General features: G+C 53.2%; 1 protein-coding gene across 1 annotated transcript in view; it reads left to right on the top strand.

Annotated features, from left to right (window-relative positions):
• The window catches only part of LOC120638674, a 186,319-nt gene that overhangs the window by 132,458 nt on the left and 32,742 nt on the right, over positions 1-21,119 (top strand). Inside the window, exon 3 of the mRNA XM_039913434.1 lies at positions 11,915-11,972. Within this exon, the coding sequence (XP_039769368.1) occupies positions 11,915-11,972 (58 nt within the window). The remainder of the gene's footprint in view (positions 1-11,914; positions 11,973-21,119) is intronic.

Raw genomic sequence — 21,119 nt, 5'->3', positions numbered from 1 at the left:
ATTGAAGTGACTTGCCCAAGGTCACACAGCAGACAAGTGGTGGAGCCAAAATTAGAACCCATGACCTTCTGACTGTCATGATGGGGTGATGGGAGGACTTGACCAAGAAAGGGAGAAAGGTGAATGGTAGGAAGAATGTGTGTAAACATGCGCATTCATGTGTGTGTAAGTGTGGGTGCCATCTTGGCCTCCACTTTGTTACCTGTGGTTTTTGGAACACATTGCAGGCATTTGTTTTGGCTCGAGAGAGATTTAACCAATTGGTATTCCCAGGCTGCCACAGTCTCCTCCTCTTCCTCCTCCTCTTCCCCCTCCTCCTGCTCCATTTCATATGCCAAAGGTGAGGGGTTTCAACTTGATGTTTCGCTCAAGCCTTCTTGTTGTTCGATCTGGGGGTGGTGCCCAGTGAGCTGGCAGCCCAGCTGACTGCCAGCTGGTTCCAGCAACAGGCGGGACCAGACGTGGCATCCATGTTGTTGGGGCCTGGGGGTCTGCCTGCCATGGTTCCACCTGAACAGTGAGGGGCACCATGTGTGGAAAGCTGGGCCCACCTGACCCTGTCAGGCTTCTGCCCTCCTCCCCTCCCTTCTCCTCTCCCTCCTGGATTTTCCCCTTTGCTCTTCCACTTCCAACTAGCTTACCTCTCTCTCTCCTCTTCCTTTTCTCCTGGACCTGCTTTCTCCTCCATTCCCTGTTCTTCTTATTCTTTCCTTCCCTCCTCCACTTCTTTTCCCACTTCCTCCACTTGATTTGTCCCTCTGTGGAAGAGTGAGCCTGGCAGGGGGACACTGGCTTTCTTTGGGGTACGTTTAACACTCTGAAGGGTTTCCTCAAGGAAGGTGGAGCCCCCCCAGCCACAGCTCGGCCAGCAGGAGGGGATTATGGCGAAGGGTGGGTGGAGGCAGTGTTGACATTGGGGCTCTGTCTACGCAGCCATCAGGTGGACAGTGATAGGGTCCCTGTGGGCTCCCCCCTCCCCAAGGTTCCCAGGATGATCTGGGGGCTAAGGGCAGGGATGGGAGTCTGGGGGGATGGAGAGACAGGGTGGAGGTTTCAAGGGGGTGGGGAACCTGAAGACGGGGTCCAGGGTGGTGGGGAGTTGTAGAGCCGGGTAAATCTTTGTGGTGTGTAAGTCTCTGCTGTGAAATCATCCTTCCCTTCGCACGAAACACAAATGGGAAAGAAAACTCGGTTCGGAATTCATTCTGTCCTCCCTCCACTGAGTAGAAAAGATAAAAACTGCTTTTTAAAGGGGGATGGATTGGTGTTGTGTACACATTCACTCAGTTCTGTTTCTGCGAGATAACGGAGAGTGTTAACACGGAGGGGAATAATGGTGTTTAGAATTCCACCGCCGCTGTTTGCGGAGGATGAATCCGCTGGAACGGTCGGTAGAGTTCTGGGTGAGCACATACCTCCCCTCTGGTGGGTGGTGGGCATGTAGGAGCCCCCACCGGTAGCCCCATGGCCTTCCCAGGATTGGGTGCCCTTTGGGTATACGGTGGGCTGGGTAGAGGGCTCCAGGAGCCCTCAGTTTGGAGGGTCTGAGATCCCAAACACCTTCACGGCAAGGCATGCCTCTGTGGTTGTTTTGCATTGTATCTTAGGCAGGACTGAGAGGGCAAGTTTGGGTGGGGGCCTCTGACTCTCCCCTCTCCCTCCATGACTCTCCCCCAGCAACACAGCCTGGATCACCCCACACCTCTAACTCTCCACGCTCCATCCCTGCTTCTTTCCAGCGACCCAGCACAGACCATCCCATACATCTGACTCTTCTCCTCCATCTCTGACTCTCCCCCTCCATTGCTGACTCTCCCCCAATGAATCAGCACAGACCATCCCTCACCCCTGACTCTCCCCTCTCCATCCTTGATGCTCCCCAAGTGACCCCACATGGACCATCTGGCCCCTGACTCTTCCCTCTCTGTCCCTGACTTTCCCCCACTGGCCCCACATGGACCATCTGATGCCCCTGACTTTACCCTCTCTACCCTGACTCTCCCCCAGTGACTCTGCATGGACTCTCTGATGAACCTGACTCTCCAACAACTATGTTCGGATGTGTCTGCAGCAAGGTCATAGGTGACTCCCAGTGCCCCCTCCTCGTCCCCACCATCCTCCGGCCGCAGTGAGGGGCAGAGGTGACCTCTGCCCTAAGGCGATGGGAGAGCAGGTGGTTCATTTGGTGAGTTGAGGAGACACCTCAGCGGCCAGAGAGCACCCTCCAAGGGTCAGTTTAGCATTTGGAACAAGGACCATGAGAGCCGCTCTCAGACCGGACCGGAGCCTGAGGGTTCCCAGCGAGGCACAACCCCGGGAAGTGAGAGGCACATGACAGGCCCCGGGTGTCTGGACGCAAGTGAGGGGGTGCGGGGCACGGGGCACCTTGCTAGTTTCCACATTCAAGGTGCCTGTCAACTGGTCTTCCCTGTAGGGTTTGGTCCAGCCTTGGGCCTCACCCAGGGTGGAGGTGAGCCAGCAGCTGGCAAGTGCCCCCTCTGTTACAGGCAAAATGCCGGACCCCAGACCCCTGCCCCCACCTCCCTCTTCCTAGGATGGGCTTCGAGTTTCCTGTTGGCCAGTGGGCTGGACTCTCTCCCTGCCTTTCTAGAAGTCATTTTCTCCTCCAGAATGACCTTTCCCAGTTCTGTTGCTATGACCCTATCCTCTGTGTCCCCCATATCTGCCCCTCCTCTTTGCACCCCACTCATACTTCCCTCTTCTGTTTGTTTTGGGTTTTTTTTATTGTTTTTTGGTAACTACTTATTATGTATCAAGCATTGTTCTAAGTGCTGGGACAGATACACATCAGTCAGTTCAGACAAAGTCCCTGTCCCACAGAGGGCTCACAGTCTAAGTAGGAGGGAGAACAGGTAATGAATTTCCATTTTACAGTTGAGGAAACTGAGGCCCAGAGAAGTTCAGCGGTGGAGCCAAGATTAGAATCCAGGTCCTCTGTCACCCAGGCACTGGGCTCTATCCACTAGACCATGCTGCTTCCCTATTCTCCTATTCTGTACCCTTCCTCTTTTGTACCCCCTCCCTCCCTCTGTGCCCCCTCCCCTTGCAGTCCGGGAAGGAGACCCCCTGGAATCCAGCAGTGAACCTGAGTTCTCCACTTTCCATCTGTAAGTTTGCCTACTCCACCATCCCCTGGAGAAAAGGCCCAATATACTGTACTCAGCGCCCCGTACAGATGACACGGGTATTTGCAGAGAAACCACATATATATGTGCACAGATATGTGTGTGTGTGTGTGTGTGAGAGAGAGAGAGAGAGAATGTGAGCACGCAAGTGTGCACAGGTTGGGGAATCAAAATCATCAATGTGATATTTGAGGGGAGAGAATTCTTACGCACTTGCTAATAAAGTCTGAGACCAAAAAAGGTCAATTACAAGAGGATGTGATAATGAGAAAAATGCTAATAAAGCCTGAGTGCAGAAGGCTTGCACCCCAGCCCCGTCCTTTCCAGGGGAGCTGGGGGCCGTGGTGCCAGAGTGACTGAGTCAGCTCACTCTGGACGCTGGTCTCGGCCTCCCGGCATCCATCCTGGGAATCACAGAGCTTGGCAGTGATGGCAAGGAGGGCCTGGAGGAAGAGTTTTCTTTTCTTTGGTGACAGCCAAAAATGGCTCTTCTTGGGTCTGAGCCCCAGCCCTATCCTGGCAGGGAGGACCCCGGGCCCAAGGTAAGCCAGCCCTATGACCGTTACTGCTGTACCCATGGAGAGCACACTCTGAGTGTGTCTGGGGGCAGGGCAAGCAAGCTGCTGGCTTTATTTTCTGTCGAGCAGCTCTGAACAAAATGTTTCCTTCGAAAGGTCTCAGCCCTCCCTCCTCCTGATTCACAGTAATAACCACCTCAAGAAGCCGTCAGGGAGGCTGGAACAACACCCAGGAACAAGGCAGCAATGAAGAAATCAGCAGTTAGCGCTCCTGTTCCTGCTCGTCTACAGATAGTGGACGACGGCCCCCTCTGGGGTCTGGAGGTGGGGGTGGCCCACGTGGGAAGAGCTTCCTATGCCAGAGCGACCCACCGGTTTGTTTGGTTTGATGTGCATCAACACCAGGTGACCCGTGGTCTCGGTTCGGCCAGTCCCTCTGCGCCTCCGCCATCCCTCTTGGTCCCTCCCAGTCCGACAGTGGCCCTGGGGCAAGGCATCCCACTCAGACCTTGGGGTTTCTGCCGAGAGGGGGTGGGAAAGGGATCCTAGTCCCCTCTGCCTACTGCCCCACTCTTGGCTGCACTAGACACACCATCCAAAGTCTTGATGTCTGGAGGGGCCTCGCTTTCCAGTCAGTGGGTGGAGGTGGTTGTTGAGCTCTTCCTTCCCTCCTCCCACTCTGTGTGTGGCCAGACGGCTGGCCCTCGCTCCCCCTCAGCCCCAGCTGCCCCAGGGAGGGGGACACTGTAGCTACTGGGGCAGAGGGGGACTCAAGCATAGCTCATTCTCTCAAGCGGACCTGTCTGTGATGGGCAATCTGAGCAACAATCTCTTTCGAGTCTGCCTCCCTGCTTCACCACCACGCGGCCTTAAGTAAGTCCCTCCATCTGTGAAAAGGGTGCACTGGCAGATTAGCAGAGCTCCAAGCCGATAACTTGGATGGATGGAATGGAGGGAGGGAGAGAGGGATGGATGGATGGGTGGGTAGGTGGATACATGGATGGATGATGGATAGGTAGATGAACAGATGAGTGGATGGACGGATGAAAGGATGGATGGATGGTGCCACATTCTGAACTTCTGGGGAAGAGATGCAAGGTGTCAGGACTAAAGTTCAGTGTTGCCCTGGCCAGGTTTAGAACTGCCCACTCAACAGCCCTAAGGTGTGAAGACCAGCTCCTCCTCACCCCCCACCCAGGCTTACCTTCCTGCCTGGAGGCAGCTCCCCCCACCCCCGTCTCTCCCTCTGACTCTGGAGGAAGGTGGGGTTGGCCGCCCGGCCCGCAGAGCAGGGCTGGATTCCCAGGGACGAGGAGGAGTGGGCCCGGCAGCCTCCCCCCACCATCAGCAAGGAAGCACCCATATCAATGAAATAACTATTGGATCTGCAGAAATATAAATTCACGTAGATTAATACACGTTTCCCAAATTGCAGCCTTCATTGTAATTCAATCAAGGAGTGGGGGTCTTCTGACGTTTATGAACATTTATGAATAGTTTAAGGATTCTGAGATTAAATTTTAGCCTTAGTATTCAATTCGGGACCGTGTGTTATTGTTATTAATTTTTATATATCATTTTATATATATATATAATGATATATAAAGACAATTCTGTCCAAGAAAATCCTCAATTGAATTTTGCTGGACTTTGTCTTACCCTGCAATGTGTGTGCTGGGAACTCATGCTTTCCAACCGGGTGCTTTCTCGTGGTGCTCAGTGCAGTCCTGGCAAGTAGTAAGCACCTGATGACTACGATCACAACTATTTAGGTGTGGATCATCATAAAGTTAGGCAGGGACCAGGGGGCCTGGGGATCTGTGTGGTGAGATCTCTGTGTGACAAGATGACTCATGTGAGGAGATCTCTGTGATGATGAGACTTATGTAAGGAGATCTCTGCATGACAAGGAGACTGGGGTTAGGAGATCTCTGCATGATGAGGTGGCTCATATGTGGAGATCTCTGTATGACAGGGAAGCTCGGGAGAGGAGAACTGTGCACGACAAGGAGGCTCAGGCGAGGACATCTCTGTGTGAGGCGAGCTCTGTGTGATGAACTTCAAGTGATGAGATCTCTGTGTAACAGAGAGGCTCATGTGAGGAGATCTCTGGATGACACGGAGGCTCATGTGAGGAGATCTCTGTGTGACTAGGAGGCTTGGGTGTGGAGATCTCTGTGTGGCAAGGTGGCTCAGATGAGGACATCTTTGGGGATTGCTCTGTGGATTGAGCTGTTTTCGAGATGGAACTGTGTGCCGCCCCTTGCGCCCGCCTCCCCACCCCCACCTCCCAGACCAGCAGCCAGCCCTGAATGGGCAGCCAGTGTTCCGATTCTAAATGAAAAGCGGCAGGAGCGTTCGGGTCCCCGACCCACAAAATACTATTTTTATCTTTAAGCGTTGCAACATAGTAAGGTAAGAAGAAATGTAATGGAACATTCTTAATGGGAAATGGTATTTATTTTACATCCTATATAATGCTGTCTGATGTAATTAAGTTAAATGGGCTTCCTGGAAAATATCTTAAAAAAAATACACTGCACCATTCTAGAAATACAGGCCATAATTTTTTTTGAGCATTTCACATGTAAATATACTCTGTTGTCTGTGTGCAGGTATGCCGTGTCTGTTTCCCATCTGGGTAATGGAGTGATCAATCAGTATACCAAAAGGAGGACGGCAAGCTCCTCGAGTCAGTCAGTCATACACATTGAGCACCCACTGCGTGCCAAACACTGAACTGCGCACTGAGGAGCAGATAGAAGTGTTAATATGCACAATCCTTGCCCTCAAGGAGCTGACAGTCTACCCTGTGCAGAGCCCTGTCTGAATACTGGGGAGAGGACAATAAAGTAGACATGATCCCTGCCCTTCAGGATCTTACAATCTGCTCTATGCAGAGCGCTGTACTGAGCGCTGGAGAGAGGACAATAAGGTTTAGTGATATGATCCTTGCCCTCGAGGAGCTGACAATCTACTGTGTGCAGAGTGCTGTACGGAGAGCTGGTGAAAAGAGAGTAGAGTTAGTTAGAGTTAGTTCCCTGCCCCAAGAAGCTTATCATCTAGCAGGGGAGGCAGATACTAAAATAAATTCTAGAAGGGGGAAGGAGAAGGGAACATGTACCTTGTTAGTGCTTAAGTAATGAGTTGTGTAAGCTTAGTACACAAGTGCTGAGGGTGGTTAAGTTATTAAGTGCTTAGGTGGCCCTAAAATACTGATGGGGGAGTTGGGGAAATTGGAGATTAATCAGGGAAGGCCTACTGGAGGACTTGTGATCTCAGAAGAACTTTGAAGATGCAGGATTTTGAGAGCTGGGAATGCATCTTTGGCTACCATTGAAATCTCCCTAGCATTTAATACAATGTCAAACCCTTGGTAGGATCTCAGTTGATGCCATATTTGAATAATAAAAGTAATTATGATAGTGGCATTTGTTAAGCACTTACTTTGTGCCAAGCTCTGTACTGAGTGCTGGGGTAGTTACAAGATAATCAGGTCCAACATGGGGTTCAAAGAGTATGTAGAAGAAGTACAGGTATTGAATCCTCATTTTGCACATGAGAGAACTGAGGCACAGAGAAGTAAAGTGACTTGCCGAAAGTCACACAGCTGACAAGTAGTGGAGCCGGGATTAGAACCCATGTCCTCTTACTCTCAGGCTTGTGCCCTTACCATTAGGCTACACTGTTTCTCATGGATAGATGGTTGTGTGGGTGGGTGAATGCCACTTGTCAGCTGTGTGACTGTGGGCAAGTCACTTAACTTCTCTGTGCCTCCATTACCTCATCTGTAAAATGGGGATTAAGACTGTGAGCCTCATGTGGGACAATCTGATTACCCTGTATCTACCCCAGTGCTTAGAACAATGCTCTGCACATAGTAAGTGCTTAACAAATACCAACATCATTATTATTATTGTTATGAATGGATGAATGGATGAATGGATGGATGGACAGATGGATGGATTGCATGGATGGATGGAGCAATGGTTGGGTGAGTGGGTGGCTGAATGTATAATTTTGTGCTTTGGGCTGTTCTGAGAGGCCAAATTACAGCAGTTGGTCCTCTCAAGACTGCCCCAAAACTTTTCAACTTTTCAGGGCTGTTGAGCTATCTTGACTGAGAGTGTGCGTGTGTGTGTGTGTGCTTGTGTGCATGTGTTTGCGTGCTTGTGTTTAATTAATGTTGGTATTTGTTAAGCGCTTACTATGTGCAAAGCACTGTTCTAAGCACTGGGGGGATACAAGGTCATCAGGTTGTCCCAAATGGGGCTCACAGTCTTCATCCCCATTTTACAGATGAGGTAACTGAGGCACAGAGAAGTTAAGTGACTGGCCCAAAGTCACACAGCTGACAAGTGGCAGAGCCGGGATTCCACCTCAGCACAGGGCACCACTGCCAACCCCTGGGAAACTGAGCACGCCCAGAGCTATGATCGGGGAGGGGTGCCTGGGGGAGCATGGGCAGCGGTGATGCAGGGAGGAGCTCCTGGGTTACCCAGAGCCATGATAGGGAGTAGCACCCAGGAGTTGTGGGAGCCGCTGGGGAGTCACAGGGTCAGCCACCCCCTACCAGAAAATGGAGAGCCCCTTCCCAGGGGAAGACCACCCCCCCCCCCAGTTCTGCCCTGGAGGAGGCAGTGGAACTGTGCTAGAGGCTGACCTGGGGCTCAGAGAGCAGCCAGCCAGCAGGGAGCCCTTCGGGGTCATGAGATCCCAAGCTGGGACACAAGGGCAGACGGGTGACCCAGTCCCGGGGCGGATGAGAGAGGGGGATTTGGCTAGTGATTTGGGGCACCGCAGGTGGTGAAACCAAAACCCTCGTAACCCCAAGGCGCTTCAAACCCATGTTCTCACTTTCTACTTGCTCTCCTCCTCCGGCCCCGGACTCTACTCATGGCTGCATTCCTCACAGTAAGCCTTGTTCACTAGGGAGGCCTGGACATGCTGAGTGTATGTGCCCCCACAGCATCCACGAGCTGGGCTCTGGTCATCTGGAGGAAGTCAGACTTGGTGCCATACCTCAGGCTTGGTCACATTTGCTCAGGAATCCTGCCTCGCTGGGCCGGCATTGGATTCACTTTTAGGATCTGGGTGAGAACTCTGGGTGGAAAGATGGGGCAGTGGCCTCTCTGCTGCCTGGGGCTCATGGGTGGTTTAGACAATGGCAAACCTGCCTGAAATAGTCCCGCTGACTAGGGGCCGGGGGCAGGAGTAACCATGTGCTGGTCACTGTCCTGTACCCCTGCCCTTATGGTTAGTGATGGACTAGCCAACACCTCTGACTCTCCCCTCTCCATCCCTGACTCTCCCCAGTGACCTAGCACAGATGCTCGCCCAAGGATCTGTCCCAAGTTTTCTGGATGCTGCTGGTGGTTCCAGCTGCACAGATAGCTCCCTGCGGGGATGGAATCCATATGCTCCCGTCGCCCCCGCTCCGCTGGGGGAAGAAGTGTTTCCTTGTGTTGGTTTGATTCCTGTTGTGTGTTTGACGTGGATTGCCAGAGGGCAGGGCATTTTCCACGAGTCGGATTCCGTTCGAGCAGGAGTCTTGTGGCCGGGGGTGGAGGGGGGGCAGGGAGCTGAGAGCCCTCACCTGACTGGGCCAGTGCCTGGCTGGCTGAGCAGTGGTCCTAGGGGCCCCGGGTTGTGCAGAGATGGAGGGTTGGGTTGGTACCTGAGGCCAGGGGTACGGGGGCAGTCCTGCAGTTGGGCCAGTGCCGGATCCCAGGGACCCCCACTGAGCTCCCCAGTCTGCATCTCCGGCCCTGCAGGCCATGCTCATCATCTCCTGGCCAGACTCCGCATCGCCCCTTCCGGCCCACCCACGATATGGCCGCCGAAGGGGGGCCAGGACCCAAGGGGCAGCTGGGGTCAGGCCGAAGGAGGTTGCGTTCTCTTTGAGTGCTCCCTCACAGATCTCACCAGAAAACAGCCATGACTCAGCCCCACAGCTCCGAGGCTCCATAAGTGGTCTTCCTGGCCCTGTCCTCTCCTGGTTCTCCTCCTATCTCTCTGGCCGCTCCTTCTCAGTCCCTCTCACAGCCTCCTCCTCCTGCCTCCCTTTCCCTAACTGTGGGAGTTCCTCAGGGTTCAGTTCTGGGTCCCCTTCTATTCTCCACCTACATCCACTCCCTGGGAGAACTTATTCGCTGCCAACGGCTTCAACTCCCATCTCTGTCTGGATGATTACCGAATCTACCACTCCAGCCCTGACCCCTCTCCTTCTCTGCAGTTAATCAATCAATCCATCAATCGTGTTTATTTAGCACTTACCGTGTGCAGGGTGCTGTACTAAATGCTTGGGAGAGTATGATATAGCAAAGTTGGTAGACACATTCCCTGCTTTGAGCTTACAGTCTAGAGGGGGAGATAGACATTAATATAAATAATTAAATTACAGATACGTGCATAAGTGCTGTGGGGCTGAGGGAGGGGTGAATAAAGGCAGCAAATCCAGATTCCAGGGCATCACAGAAGGGAGTGGGAGAAGAGGAAATGAGGGTTCAGTCAGGAAAGGCCTCTTGTGGACATGTGCCTTCAATAAGGCTTTGAAGGTGGGGAGAGCAATTGTCTGTCTGATATGAAGGGGGAGGGCATTCCAGGCCAGAGGCAGGATGTGGGCAGTGGTCGGCGGCAAGATAGATGAGATCGGGGGACAGTGAGTAGGTTGTCACCAGAGGAGCAAAGTGTGCGGACTGGTTCGAAGTAGGAGAGCAGCGAGGTGAGGTAGGAGGGGTGAGGTGATTGATGGAGTGCAGATTCACATTTCCTCCTGCCTCCAGGACATCTCAACTTGGAAGTCCTGCTGACACCTCAAATTTAGCACATCCAAAACAGAACTCCTCATCTTCCCACCCAAACACTGTCCTCCCCCTATCTTTTCCATCCTAAATACCACACCGCTCTCCTTCTTGCCTCACAAGATCTTAACCTTGGCATTTTCTTCGACTCGTCTCTTTCATTCAACCCACATATTCAGTCTATCATCAAATCCTGTCAGTTCTATCTTCACAACAGATCTAGAATCCACTCTTTTCTCCCCTTCCAAACGGTCATCATGCTGATTCAACCACTTATCCTATCCCTCCTCAACTACTGCATCGGCCTCCTCACTGACCTCCCTTCCTCCCGTCTCTCCCTTCTCCAGCCCACACTTCACTCTGTATCATACTCTCCCAGGCACTTAGTATAGAGTACAGTACAACAGAATTAGTGAACCTGCCCGTCCCCCGCCCCCATGAATTTACAGTCTAGAGGAAGTGACAGACATTAATATGAATAAATTATATATTTATCTCTCTGCTGACCCCTCGCTCACATCCTCCTCCTCCCTAGAACTCCCTCCCCTTTCATAGATGATAGATGTTCACTCTCCCACCTTCAGTGCCCTTTTGAAATCACGTTTTAAGAGAAGCATCATGGCCTAGTGGAAAGAGCATGGGCCAAGGAGTCAGAGGACCTGGGTTCTAATCCCAGCCCCACCATTTGTCTGCTGTGTGACCTTGGGCAAATCATTTAGTTTCTCTGTTCCTCAGTTACCTCATTTGTAAAATGGAGATTAAGATAAGACTGTGAGCCCTATGTGGGACAGGGACTGTGTCCAACCTGATTATTTTGTATCTACCTCAGGGCTTAACATACTATTATATTTTTAAAAAACCTCCTTCAGGAAGCCTTCCTTGGTTAATCTCTTGTCTCCCCACCCTGTTTCTCCGCCAGAATGCCACTTATCACTCCCACATCACCTACGTCCTTTGGGTAGTCAGCCCACTCACATCCTCCCACCACTGTAACATTATATTTATATCTTTGTATTTGGTTGTTTCCCATACCTGTACTTTGTTTTTCTGCCTGTCTCTCCCACTAGACTGCCAGCTCCTTAAGGGCAGGGATCATCTCTACCGACTCTATTATCCTCTCACCAGTGCTCGGGTGCTTGGTACCACACGGTGTATATAGTAGACTATCAGCTCCTGGAGGGCAGAGACTGTGCTTACTAACTCTACTGTCCTCTCCTCAGCACTCAGTACAGCTCTACACACAGGAAGTGTTCGATAAGTACCATGGATTGACACAGTGGGTCAGGCCTTTCAGGAGCTTCTCCCCAGGGCTCCGAGCCCCTGCCACTCCTCTCTGGGGACTCCAGACCCCTCAGGGAAAAACCCCTGCCCCCACTGCAGGTCGGGATGGCCGGGCATGTGGGCACCAGCTGGCTTTTGACTGCTCCTCCTGCTGTGTGTTTTTCAGCTCCCGGGCGATCAATCACTCCACGGATTCCTCAGCAAGGGGCAGCGCCTCAGCTCCGGTAAGTAGCTTCCCATCCGAGGCCCAGATGGGAGAGGCAGTGGCTGGGGCCACCAGGTGGGGGGGGAGGGGCAGGTGGCACACCACTCACCTGTTGTGGTGCCCTGGGCCCCAGCGTCCCTCACAGGAGTGCAGAGGAATTGCAGCCGAGACAGGGGACCACAAGGGTCTTCTCCAGGGCCCCTTGGAGCCAGGTTGGGTGGAGAAAGCTGCTTCTGCTGCCCCTCCCTCCATGCTTCTAACCCTCCCACCCCATTCCCCTGCACATCTGGGGTTGACCAAGTGATGGTGGCACGGTAGTCCTAAGAGGGCAGGTCATGGTGGGCCTTGGAGGTGGAGGTCGGGGTGGGCCATGGGGGAGGATGTCGGAGCAGGCCACAGACGCAGCCCGGTGTCTCTGGCTCAGAGCAGGTCTCTGCTTCTCCCAGCAAATCTGCTGGGCGGGTCTGGCCCCGTTGTGTGGGCTGATGGGACAATTACACCTTGGCCTTGGAGTGAGGGTCTGGGGTGCTGAGCATGCCCAGAGGAAAGGCCCCACCATTGATCTCGTCATCACCTGCCCTTGGCCGGCTCCCCGTGTGGGGTTCCCTCGCCCTCAGCTTGGCGGGACCGGGTGTCTGACCCCACCCGCCAGTCCAGTGGGGTCTTGAGGTTAGGGGAGGAGCACCTCTGCATTCATCCAGATGGGTTATTGCCCTGTTCACTCTCTGCAGAGGCAAGAGGCCAGGGCCAGTGCCCAGTGCCAGTGCCCTGAACCAGTGCCCACCCATCATCCCATTGAGAACCTGGGGAGCTGGAGCCAAACTCCCCCTACCCAAGTGCTTGTTTTCTCCACTGCCCCCTCCCTTCCCCCTCCTCCTCCCTCTGTCTCCCCCATCGTCCTTTCTCTCTCTCTTCCTCTCCCCCACAGCCCCTCTTCATCTCCCCCTTCCACTCCCACCCCTTGTCCTCTTCCCCTTCCCCCAACATCCCTCATCCTCTCCCCCCTCCCTCTCTTCATCCATTTTCCCTCTCCCTCCCTCTTCTCCCCAGCCCCCTCCAGCCCGTGTTCTCCCAGCTCCAAAGGGCTTGGAACAGGGCCACACCAGGCCTAGTGGATGTCATGGGTGTCACCGAACGTACACTACCCTGGGCAGGATGTGGGTCATCGTTTGAGCCATGACATGGTCCACGGTGTAGGCTGTGGTGTGGTTTGTGGCATGGGGCCACCGGAAGGTGGAGCCGGGACCCCCCACTAGTGCCGAGAGCGCTCAGCTCCCGCCCCGGCGGAGCCCTAATGTATGTATCAGTAATGAAAATCTTAATTAAGAAAGCGGCATCATTGTCCGCGGACGCTCGCTAGTTCTTCCCCCGCAAAGTCCTTTGTGTATCACGGCGGTGGCGTGTACCTGGCCACGGCCGGCGGTTCCGGAGCGCTTGTCTGCTCATCTCCTCTGGTTTATCAGCCGCCTGGCCAGTCCGCCCCGCAGAGCACACGGTGTGGATGAGAAGGCTTGTCTGTGTGATTCCGAACTCGCTTTTATTACGCCGCTGTGCTCAACGGCCCACTAGAGTCGGCCAGAACTCATTTAGTGTACGCCGAGCTGCCAAAACGTGAGCAGGTGCAGTTTTACGGGGCCCCGTTCTGAGGACGCGGCTTGTCTGGCCAGCCGCGGGCTCCCCCAGGGAGGTCGGTCTTGCAGACGGTGTGCAGGCCTGGGCTGTCAGGGTTCAGGGGTTGGCCTTAGGCTCGCAGGCTGGGCCGCCCGCCACCACACCCGGGAACACCGGAGACCAAGTGGGCAACCAACCCCGTGACCCCAGAATGCCCCCAGAACCCCGGGATGCCACCAGAACCCGACCATTTCAGCAGGCTCGATAAAACCTGCATCAGGACCCTCCCTACCACCCTCCTTCCCTCCATCAATCCTCTGACTCTCTGCTTCAGGAGAGGCAGGTGTGAAGGGCAGAAATTGGGGAGAGGGATTTGGGGTGTTGCTCTGGGAATCTTGGATTTCATCAAGAAGGAGGTGATGCTGGAGAGAATAAGGGGATAGGCAGGTGCTTTCCCACACTCCCCAGCGGCCAGGAGGGGCCTCCTGTTGTCCCCTGGGCACGGTCCCAGAGGTTAGAGGCCAGGAGAGTGGCTGAATGCACTCCGAGCCTCTGGGGCCCCTCCGGGAGTTGGTCTGCTGGTTAGGAGAGGTGCAGGACCCGTTTAGCTCTCCATCGCTTGGATTCCGGGCACTATCCGGAACTGACGCTCGGCCCCGCGGGCAGGCTCAGAGCTTAGAGCCCCACCATCGGCCTGGGCCCCGGCACAGCCTGCACCTCGCAGGATTTCCAAATGCAGCATGCTGGCTCTCTCCTGCTCCCCGCCCCCTCCCCCATGGGTCTGTTTCTCCCTCCCTCTTCCTGAACTTGAGACACACCTGTGAGTCAGCAGATGAGAAGCGAGTCAGAACCCCTTCCCCACCGAATCGACGGTTCATCTGGAATGGGAGAGGGAGGGGAAGGATGGGGAGCATGGGAAAATCAGTTTTATTGTTGATGATTTACAGCCTTCTCAAGAAATTACTCTGCAAAGCATCACGCCTGTTTGGGGTCGCAAAGAGTCCCCCTCCCTCCCCTCGGGGTACTCTCCCCTGGGAACACCCCGACCAGAGGGCTAAGGCACAGAGCGGAGAGCATTATGGACCAGACCGGGCCCCCCACCCCCAGACTCCAGATTTGGGTGCCAGCAGAGACTCCAGCTTTGTGAGAGGAATCTGTTGGCCCGGTTGGCCCAGAGCAGTCTCTGGACCCCCGCCCGGTTGGCGGGTGAGTGCCTTAAGGGGTCAGGGGCAGACGTGGCCAGGCCTGGGAGGACGAAGCAGTCATTTCAGGCAGAGCGGCACAGGGATCCTTTTCAGACATCTGCCTGAGATATCCCCTCACCCTTGGTCGGAGCCAAAGACATTTTAGCATTTGATGTTGTCTGATTCCCCATAGAACTATCCCAGGGCTTAACCAACTGTGCTGAACTGAACCTCATCTCCCCTTTGGGGTTCCCTCCTCCGTCCCTCTCCTCTCCCCTCCCGGGAAGGCATCCCCTTCCCTCCCCCATTCCCCAGAAGCCACCCTGCTTTCCCAGGATTCAGCGGCAGTGCAAGAACCAGACCTCCAGACTCAGAGTTGCCATGTAGCCTATCAAGGAGGATGAGAGGGCGAGTCACGAAGCCCCAGAGGAAGAGAAGGCATAGCAAGGTTGGGAGTGGTGGGGGTGGGAGTGAGAAGGGGGTCGTGAAGTGCTTACTTTGTGCCAAGCAGCGTGGCAAGTGCTGGGTCAGATTCAAGAGGGTCAGAAGGGACCCGAACCCCATCCCACTGGGGGCTCTCGGTTCTTGGGGGTGTCGATGCAGGTGGGGACACCATCCTGTGCCAGTTCAGGGTGTGCCGAGACTTCGGCGAAAATGCCACTGGCGAAAGATTTGGAGCTGAGACATCTGAGACTGCGGCCAGCTCACATGGGGCCTAGCGAAACACGGAGTTCTTCCAATTGCAAAACTGAAATCTGTCAAGGCACCAGATCCCAGATGCCCTGGGCTTGGGCTGATTCCTTGTGACTCAGACCCAGAAAACAGCCATGGGAGCACAGCCACTCTATTGTCCTCTCCCCAGTGCTCAGTACAGCGCTCTGCACACAGTAAACTGTAAGTTCCCTGAGGACAGAGTTTGTGCCTACTAACTCTGTTGTCCTCTCCCCGCTATCCAGGGATTGGCATCTAGTTGGGGGTGAACCAGGAACTGAAAGTCAAGGTCGGTCTCTCTGTCTGTCTGTCTCTCTGGTTTATAAACTAAGCCTGGTCTCATTCCAGTCTATCATCCAGAAGCTTCCATCCTTAAAATTCTGGGATGACAACTCTAACCTACCAGGGGAGACAGGCACAAAAACAAATTCCCTTTAAGGGGAAGCAGTGATAAAATGAAAAGATGAGTGCATGAGACAACCGACAGTGGGAGTACACTATGCTTAAGGGACAGAGATGTGTTCAAGCAGTGCACAGTGGGGAACTAGGGTGGGAAGATGAGAAATGAATCGAGGAAGGCTTCCTGGAGGAGGTGTGCTTTCAGAAGGGCCTTGAAGATGGGGAAAGTAGAAGTCTGCAAGATGAGACAGGGGAGGGAGTTTCAGGCGGGAACATAGGGTTGAAAAAGGGAGAAGCGAGAGTGAGGCACAGTGAGTAGGTTGGCCTGAAAAGAGCCAACCATGTGAGCTGGGATGCGGTGAGATAGGTGTGAAGCTACCTAGCAGGGAGAGAGCTGATGGAGTGATGTCCCTTCCTGACCTGTCCAGGGGACCTGCTTGATCTGTGTGAATGGTCTCCCTTGAATTCCCCTCCACTCCCCAGGCAACCCACTGCCCCTCAGGCATTGTCTTGCACACTTAACCTCTTTCTTGTCACCATGCTGGAGTGGTGGGATTGGGAGGCTTCTTTCTGAGCGCCTCTGGATCGACCTCAGGGCTCAGACTTGTAAGCTCGCTTTGGGCAGGGAATGTGTCTACTAACTCTGTTACACTGTACTCTCCCAAGCACTTGGATTTGCTCCCTTTCTTCACCCTTCCCTTAGCCCCACATCCGAAAATTATTTGTTTATATAAACGTCTGTCTGCCCCTGACTGTAAGCTAGCTGTGGTCAGGGAACATGTCTACCAACTCTGTTACATTGCACTTTCCCAAGTGCTTAGTACAGTGCTTTGTACACAGTAAGCATTCAAAAATCACCATTGAGTGGTTGATTGATTGAAGTGGCCCAGCAGAAGGTGACCCTGCTCAGGAAAGATCAGTAGAGAGAAGAGTATATGTATCCCAGCTCTGCCCGCACTTGCTCTTTCCTCCTATCTCCCTTCTCGCATTCCTCCTCTCCCACTCATTAGCTCTCTCTCCCCACCACTTCTTCCACCTCCTTCCTCATGCTCCCACCCACCATAGGGACAGTGGTGCCAGGGACACATTAAACCCTGGCTGTCGGCCGTGATCCACCCGGCAGCCAGAGACGTCATCAGGTGTCAGAAACGTAGGGAGACAGGTGCCCAGAGAAAGTTTGTCCTGGGCTTTTCTGGCCAGGTGCTAGACTTCCAGGGAGATTGGATGAGATTCCAAGCTTACAAAGCCATCCTTTTCCCTGGAAAACCTGGCTCATGAATGTGCTGTGTTGTGGGGTGGGAATGGGTATGTTTGGGTGTGCGCGTTGTATTGGCGGGGAGTTATATATGCATAAACGTAGTGTTGCGGTGTTCATATGGGTGGATGTGTATGCTTTTGGGGATGTTGGTGGGGTTGTGCGTATGTGCTTAGTATGGGTTGCGTGTGTCAGGCAGAGCATAGATGTGGTTGTCCTCACTGGTTGGCCCAGCAACAGCAGGGCCATCCCCACCCCTCTCTGACCGTCTGTCCGATATCCACCCCAGCACTCAGTACAGTACTTGGCCCATAATCGGTGAACCAATACCAATGCCTCCATGCTTATTGTTATTATCTAGTCGGGCTTCTTCCCCCCGATCCCTCTACCCAGATCCAGGTTCCAGTGGATCCTGAATCCTCACCGGGAGTTGGGATTCCCGCCCCCGCTCAGTCGCCTCCTCTGGGACAACTAGGAGCTGGTTGGGGGAATCTTGGTGACCCAGTTGTCAACCCCACCATCCTCCTGGTCTCCTTGCCTGCCAGTTTGCATGGTCCTTGCCCTCCTTCCCCCGACATTAGAGAAGAAGCGTGGCTCAGTGGAAAGAGCACGGGCTTTGGAGTCAGGGCTCATGAGTTCGAATCCCAGCTCTGCCTCTTGTCGGCTGTGTGACTGTGGGCAAGTCACTTAACTTCTCTGTGCCTCAGTTCCCTCATCTGTAAAATGGGGATTAAGACTGTAAGCCCCACGTGGGACCACCTGATTCCCCTATGTCTACCCCAGCGCTTAGAACAGTGCTCTGCACCCAGGAAGCGCTCAACCAATACCAACATTATTACATCCAGTCTGTAACCACTGCACCCAGTCAGAACATCTCAGAATCTGCCCTGGTCTAGGCACATCAACCTCCTCACTGACCTCCCTGCCTCTAGCCTCTCCCCTTTCCAGTCCATGCTTCACTCTGCTGCCCATACCATTTCCCTAAAATATTTATTCATTCATTCAATCGTATTTACTGTAGAAGCAGCGTGGCTTAGTGGAAAGCACGCGGGCTTGGGAGTCGGAGGTCGTGGGTTCTAATCCCGCCTCCGCCACAGATCAGCTGTGTGACTTTGGGCAAGTCATTTAACTTATCTGTGCCTCAGTTACTTCATCTGTAAAATGAGGATTAAGACTGTGAACCCTACCTGGGACAACCTGGTTACCTTGTATCTATACCAGCGCTTAGAACAGTGCTTGGCACATAATAAGCGCTTAATAAATACCATCATTTATTTTTATTTATTTACTGTGTGCAGAGCGCTGTACTAAATGCTTGGGAGAGTACAATACAACAATATACAGTCACGTTCCCTGCCCTTATCCTTCTGTATCCATCTCCCCACTCCTCAAACACCTCCAGCGGCTGCCCATCCATGTCCACATCAAACAGGAACTCCTCACCCATCAGCTTTGAGGCCCTAAATCAGTTCTTCCCTTCCTACCTAAACTCACTCGTCTCATACCACACCCCAGCTGGTACATTCTGCTCCTCCAGGACCAACCTACTCACTGGACCTAGTTCTCACTTCTCTCACCATGAACCCCCTTGCTCACACCCTCCTTTCTGCCTGGAACTCCCTCCCCCTTCAACTCTGGTAGGACAGCTCTTCTGAGATCACACTTCCTCCAGGAGGCCTTGACTAATGTCCCCCCAGGTTCTAGCCTCCTCCTCCCCACTACCTTCTCAGGGTTTTTGCACTCACAGTCACCTGTACCACTGGCAGGCTCTGATATTTAAGCATTGCTTCCTATCTGTAAATCATTAGCACAAGTTGTTAAAGACATTATTATTATTATTAAGGTATTTGTTATGCTCTTACTATGTGCTAAGCACTGTTCTAAGCACTGGGGTAGATACAAGGTAATCAAGTTGTCCCACATGAGCTCACAGTCCTAATCCCCATTTTACAGATGAGGTAACTGAGTCACAGAGAAATTAAGTGGATTGCCCAAAGTCAGACAGCAGACAAGTGGCAGAGCCAGATTAGAACCTGCATCCGTTGACTCCCAAGCCCGTGCTCTTTCCACTAAGCCATGCAACTACACACAACAAGGGACAGCCTCTGTGTGTGTGTGTGTGTGTGTGTGTGTGTGTGTATGCGCACGTGCATGCGCGTAAGCTTGCCCAATGTGGTAGGGACTGTGGGTCCCGCATTGGCCTTTCCAGCCCCCTGTACACTCAGAGGTGAACTTCACTGTCAGTGGAGTCTTCTTTGAATACAAAGGACAAATAAGCATTTACTTATTATTTATATAATAACTTACATACATATCATTATCCTCAATGGTATACATTGAGAGACCTTACTGTGGGCAGAGAACGGTACTAAGCTCTTGGGAGAGTACAATGCAACAGAGTTGGTAGATACATTCCCTGCCCACAGCAAACTTGCATTTAGAGGGCAAGCTTACATTTTGAGTCTGTCTTCCCCATTGAACTCTCTGCAATGCTCAGAGCAGTGCTACACACACAGTAGATGCTCAAACTGTACCATTGGTTGATTGACTGACTGATGATGGTGTCAAGGAGACCGTTTTGATGCTCTTGGTGAAGGCAGAGGTTTCCAGCACACCACATAGGATGGAAGTGATACATCTCCATCAAGAGGCCTTCCCCGATTAAGTCCTCTTTTCCCCATCTCACTCTCCCTTTTGTATCATCTATGCCCTTGGATCTGTGACCTTTGGACATTTGATATTCTCCCCACCTCCAATCCCATGGCATTTAGGTACATATCTTTAAATTATATATTATAAATTACTTATTTACTCGTATTGATGTCTCTCTCCCCCTCTAGACTTTAAGCTCGTTATGGGCCGGGCACATGTCTGCTAATTCTGCTTTCCGCTTCCAAGCTCTTAGTACAGTGCTCTGCACATAGTAATTATTCAATAAATACCATTGATTGATCGACTGAAGTGATACCATGAACCGGCAGGAGGGTTTAAGTGCCAGTTGCACCTGCCAGTTTGTGAGTGTGTTCCATTGGCGCCCCCGGGAGCCGGGAGAAGAGACTAGATAGGCCAGGTGGGGCTGGGTGATGGACATCCTTGAAGCCGATTGTGAGGAGTTTTTGTTTGACGTGGGAAGCTGACGGAGGGTTTTGAGGAGTGGAGTGGCGCGGACCAAGTGACGCTTCATGAAGACTGTCGGTGTGGCAGTGGCATGTAGTCTGGATTGGGGCAGGGAGAGGCTGGAGTCAGGGAGACTGGCAAGGAGGCTGATCCCAGAGTCTAGTCAAGGGGAGACCAGACCTTGGACCAGGTTGGAGGCGGTCTGGGTGGAGAAGAAGGAGCGGAGCCAGCGGGGATTAGGCAGGAAGAATGAGTGGGATTTGGTGGTAGACTGGATGTAAGAGTCAAAGAAGAGCGAGGAATCGAGGTTGCGAATCTCAGAGTAAGACTGCACTAAGCACTGGGGGCAATACTGGAGAATCTGATTGGCCACAGTCCCTGTCAAGGCTCTCTGTCTAAAGAGGGAGTTAGGAAACCAAGGCCTAAGACCCTCCCAAGGGCTTGGTATACATTGCTCTGCACAGAGGAAGTGTTTGGAGAAGACTATGGGTTGGTTGGTTGATTGATTGATTGATCGAACGATTGTGTAAGGTCACATAGCAGGTCCGGGGCAGAGCTGGCACCTGAAACCAGGGGCCCTTACTCCCAGCCCTGCACTCTGTCCACCAGGCCACCTCGCCACTTTCTGCAGCCCTCATAGTTCTTCCACCCGTGATCACCCGGGGCTCTCAGTTGCTCCCAGTTGAGCATCTTGAGGCTTCTCTCTCTGGGACCTCAGCCACCGCCCGCCCCATGGAAGGGTTCTGCCAGCTGTGGCTGCTGTAGGGGCCATTTTCTCCTCCTTCTGTCTGGTGGGCTGGACTGGGCAGGGCTCGAGGCCTGGACTACAAGCCGGCATCGCCCCCTCCTCCATGCGTGCCCAATAACCGACTTCGCTGCTGCAGCTGTA

The sequence above is a fragment of the Ornithorhynchus anatinus genome, chromosome 11 (assembly GCF_004115215.2).
Source record: "Ornithorhynchus anatinus isolate Pmale09 chromosome 11, mOrnAna1.pri.v4, whole genome shotgun sequence".
Taxonomy (NCBI): Eukaryota; Metazoa; Chordata; class Mammalia; order Monotremata; family Ornithorhynchidae; genus Ornithorhynchus; species Ornithorhynchus anatinus.
The sequence above is the reverse complement of the archived record's forward strand: the minus strand, read 5'-3'. Positions and strand labels throughout refer to the sequence as shown.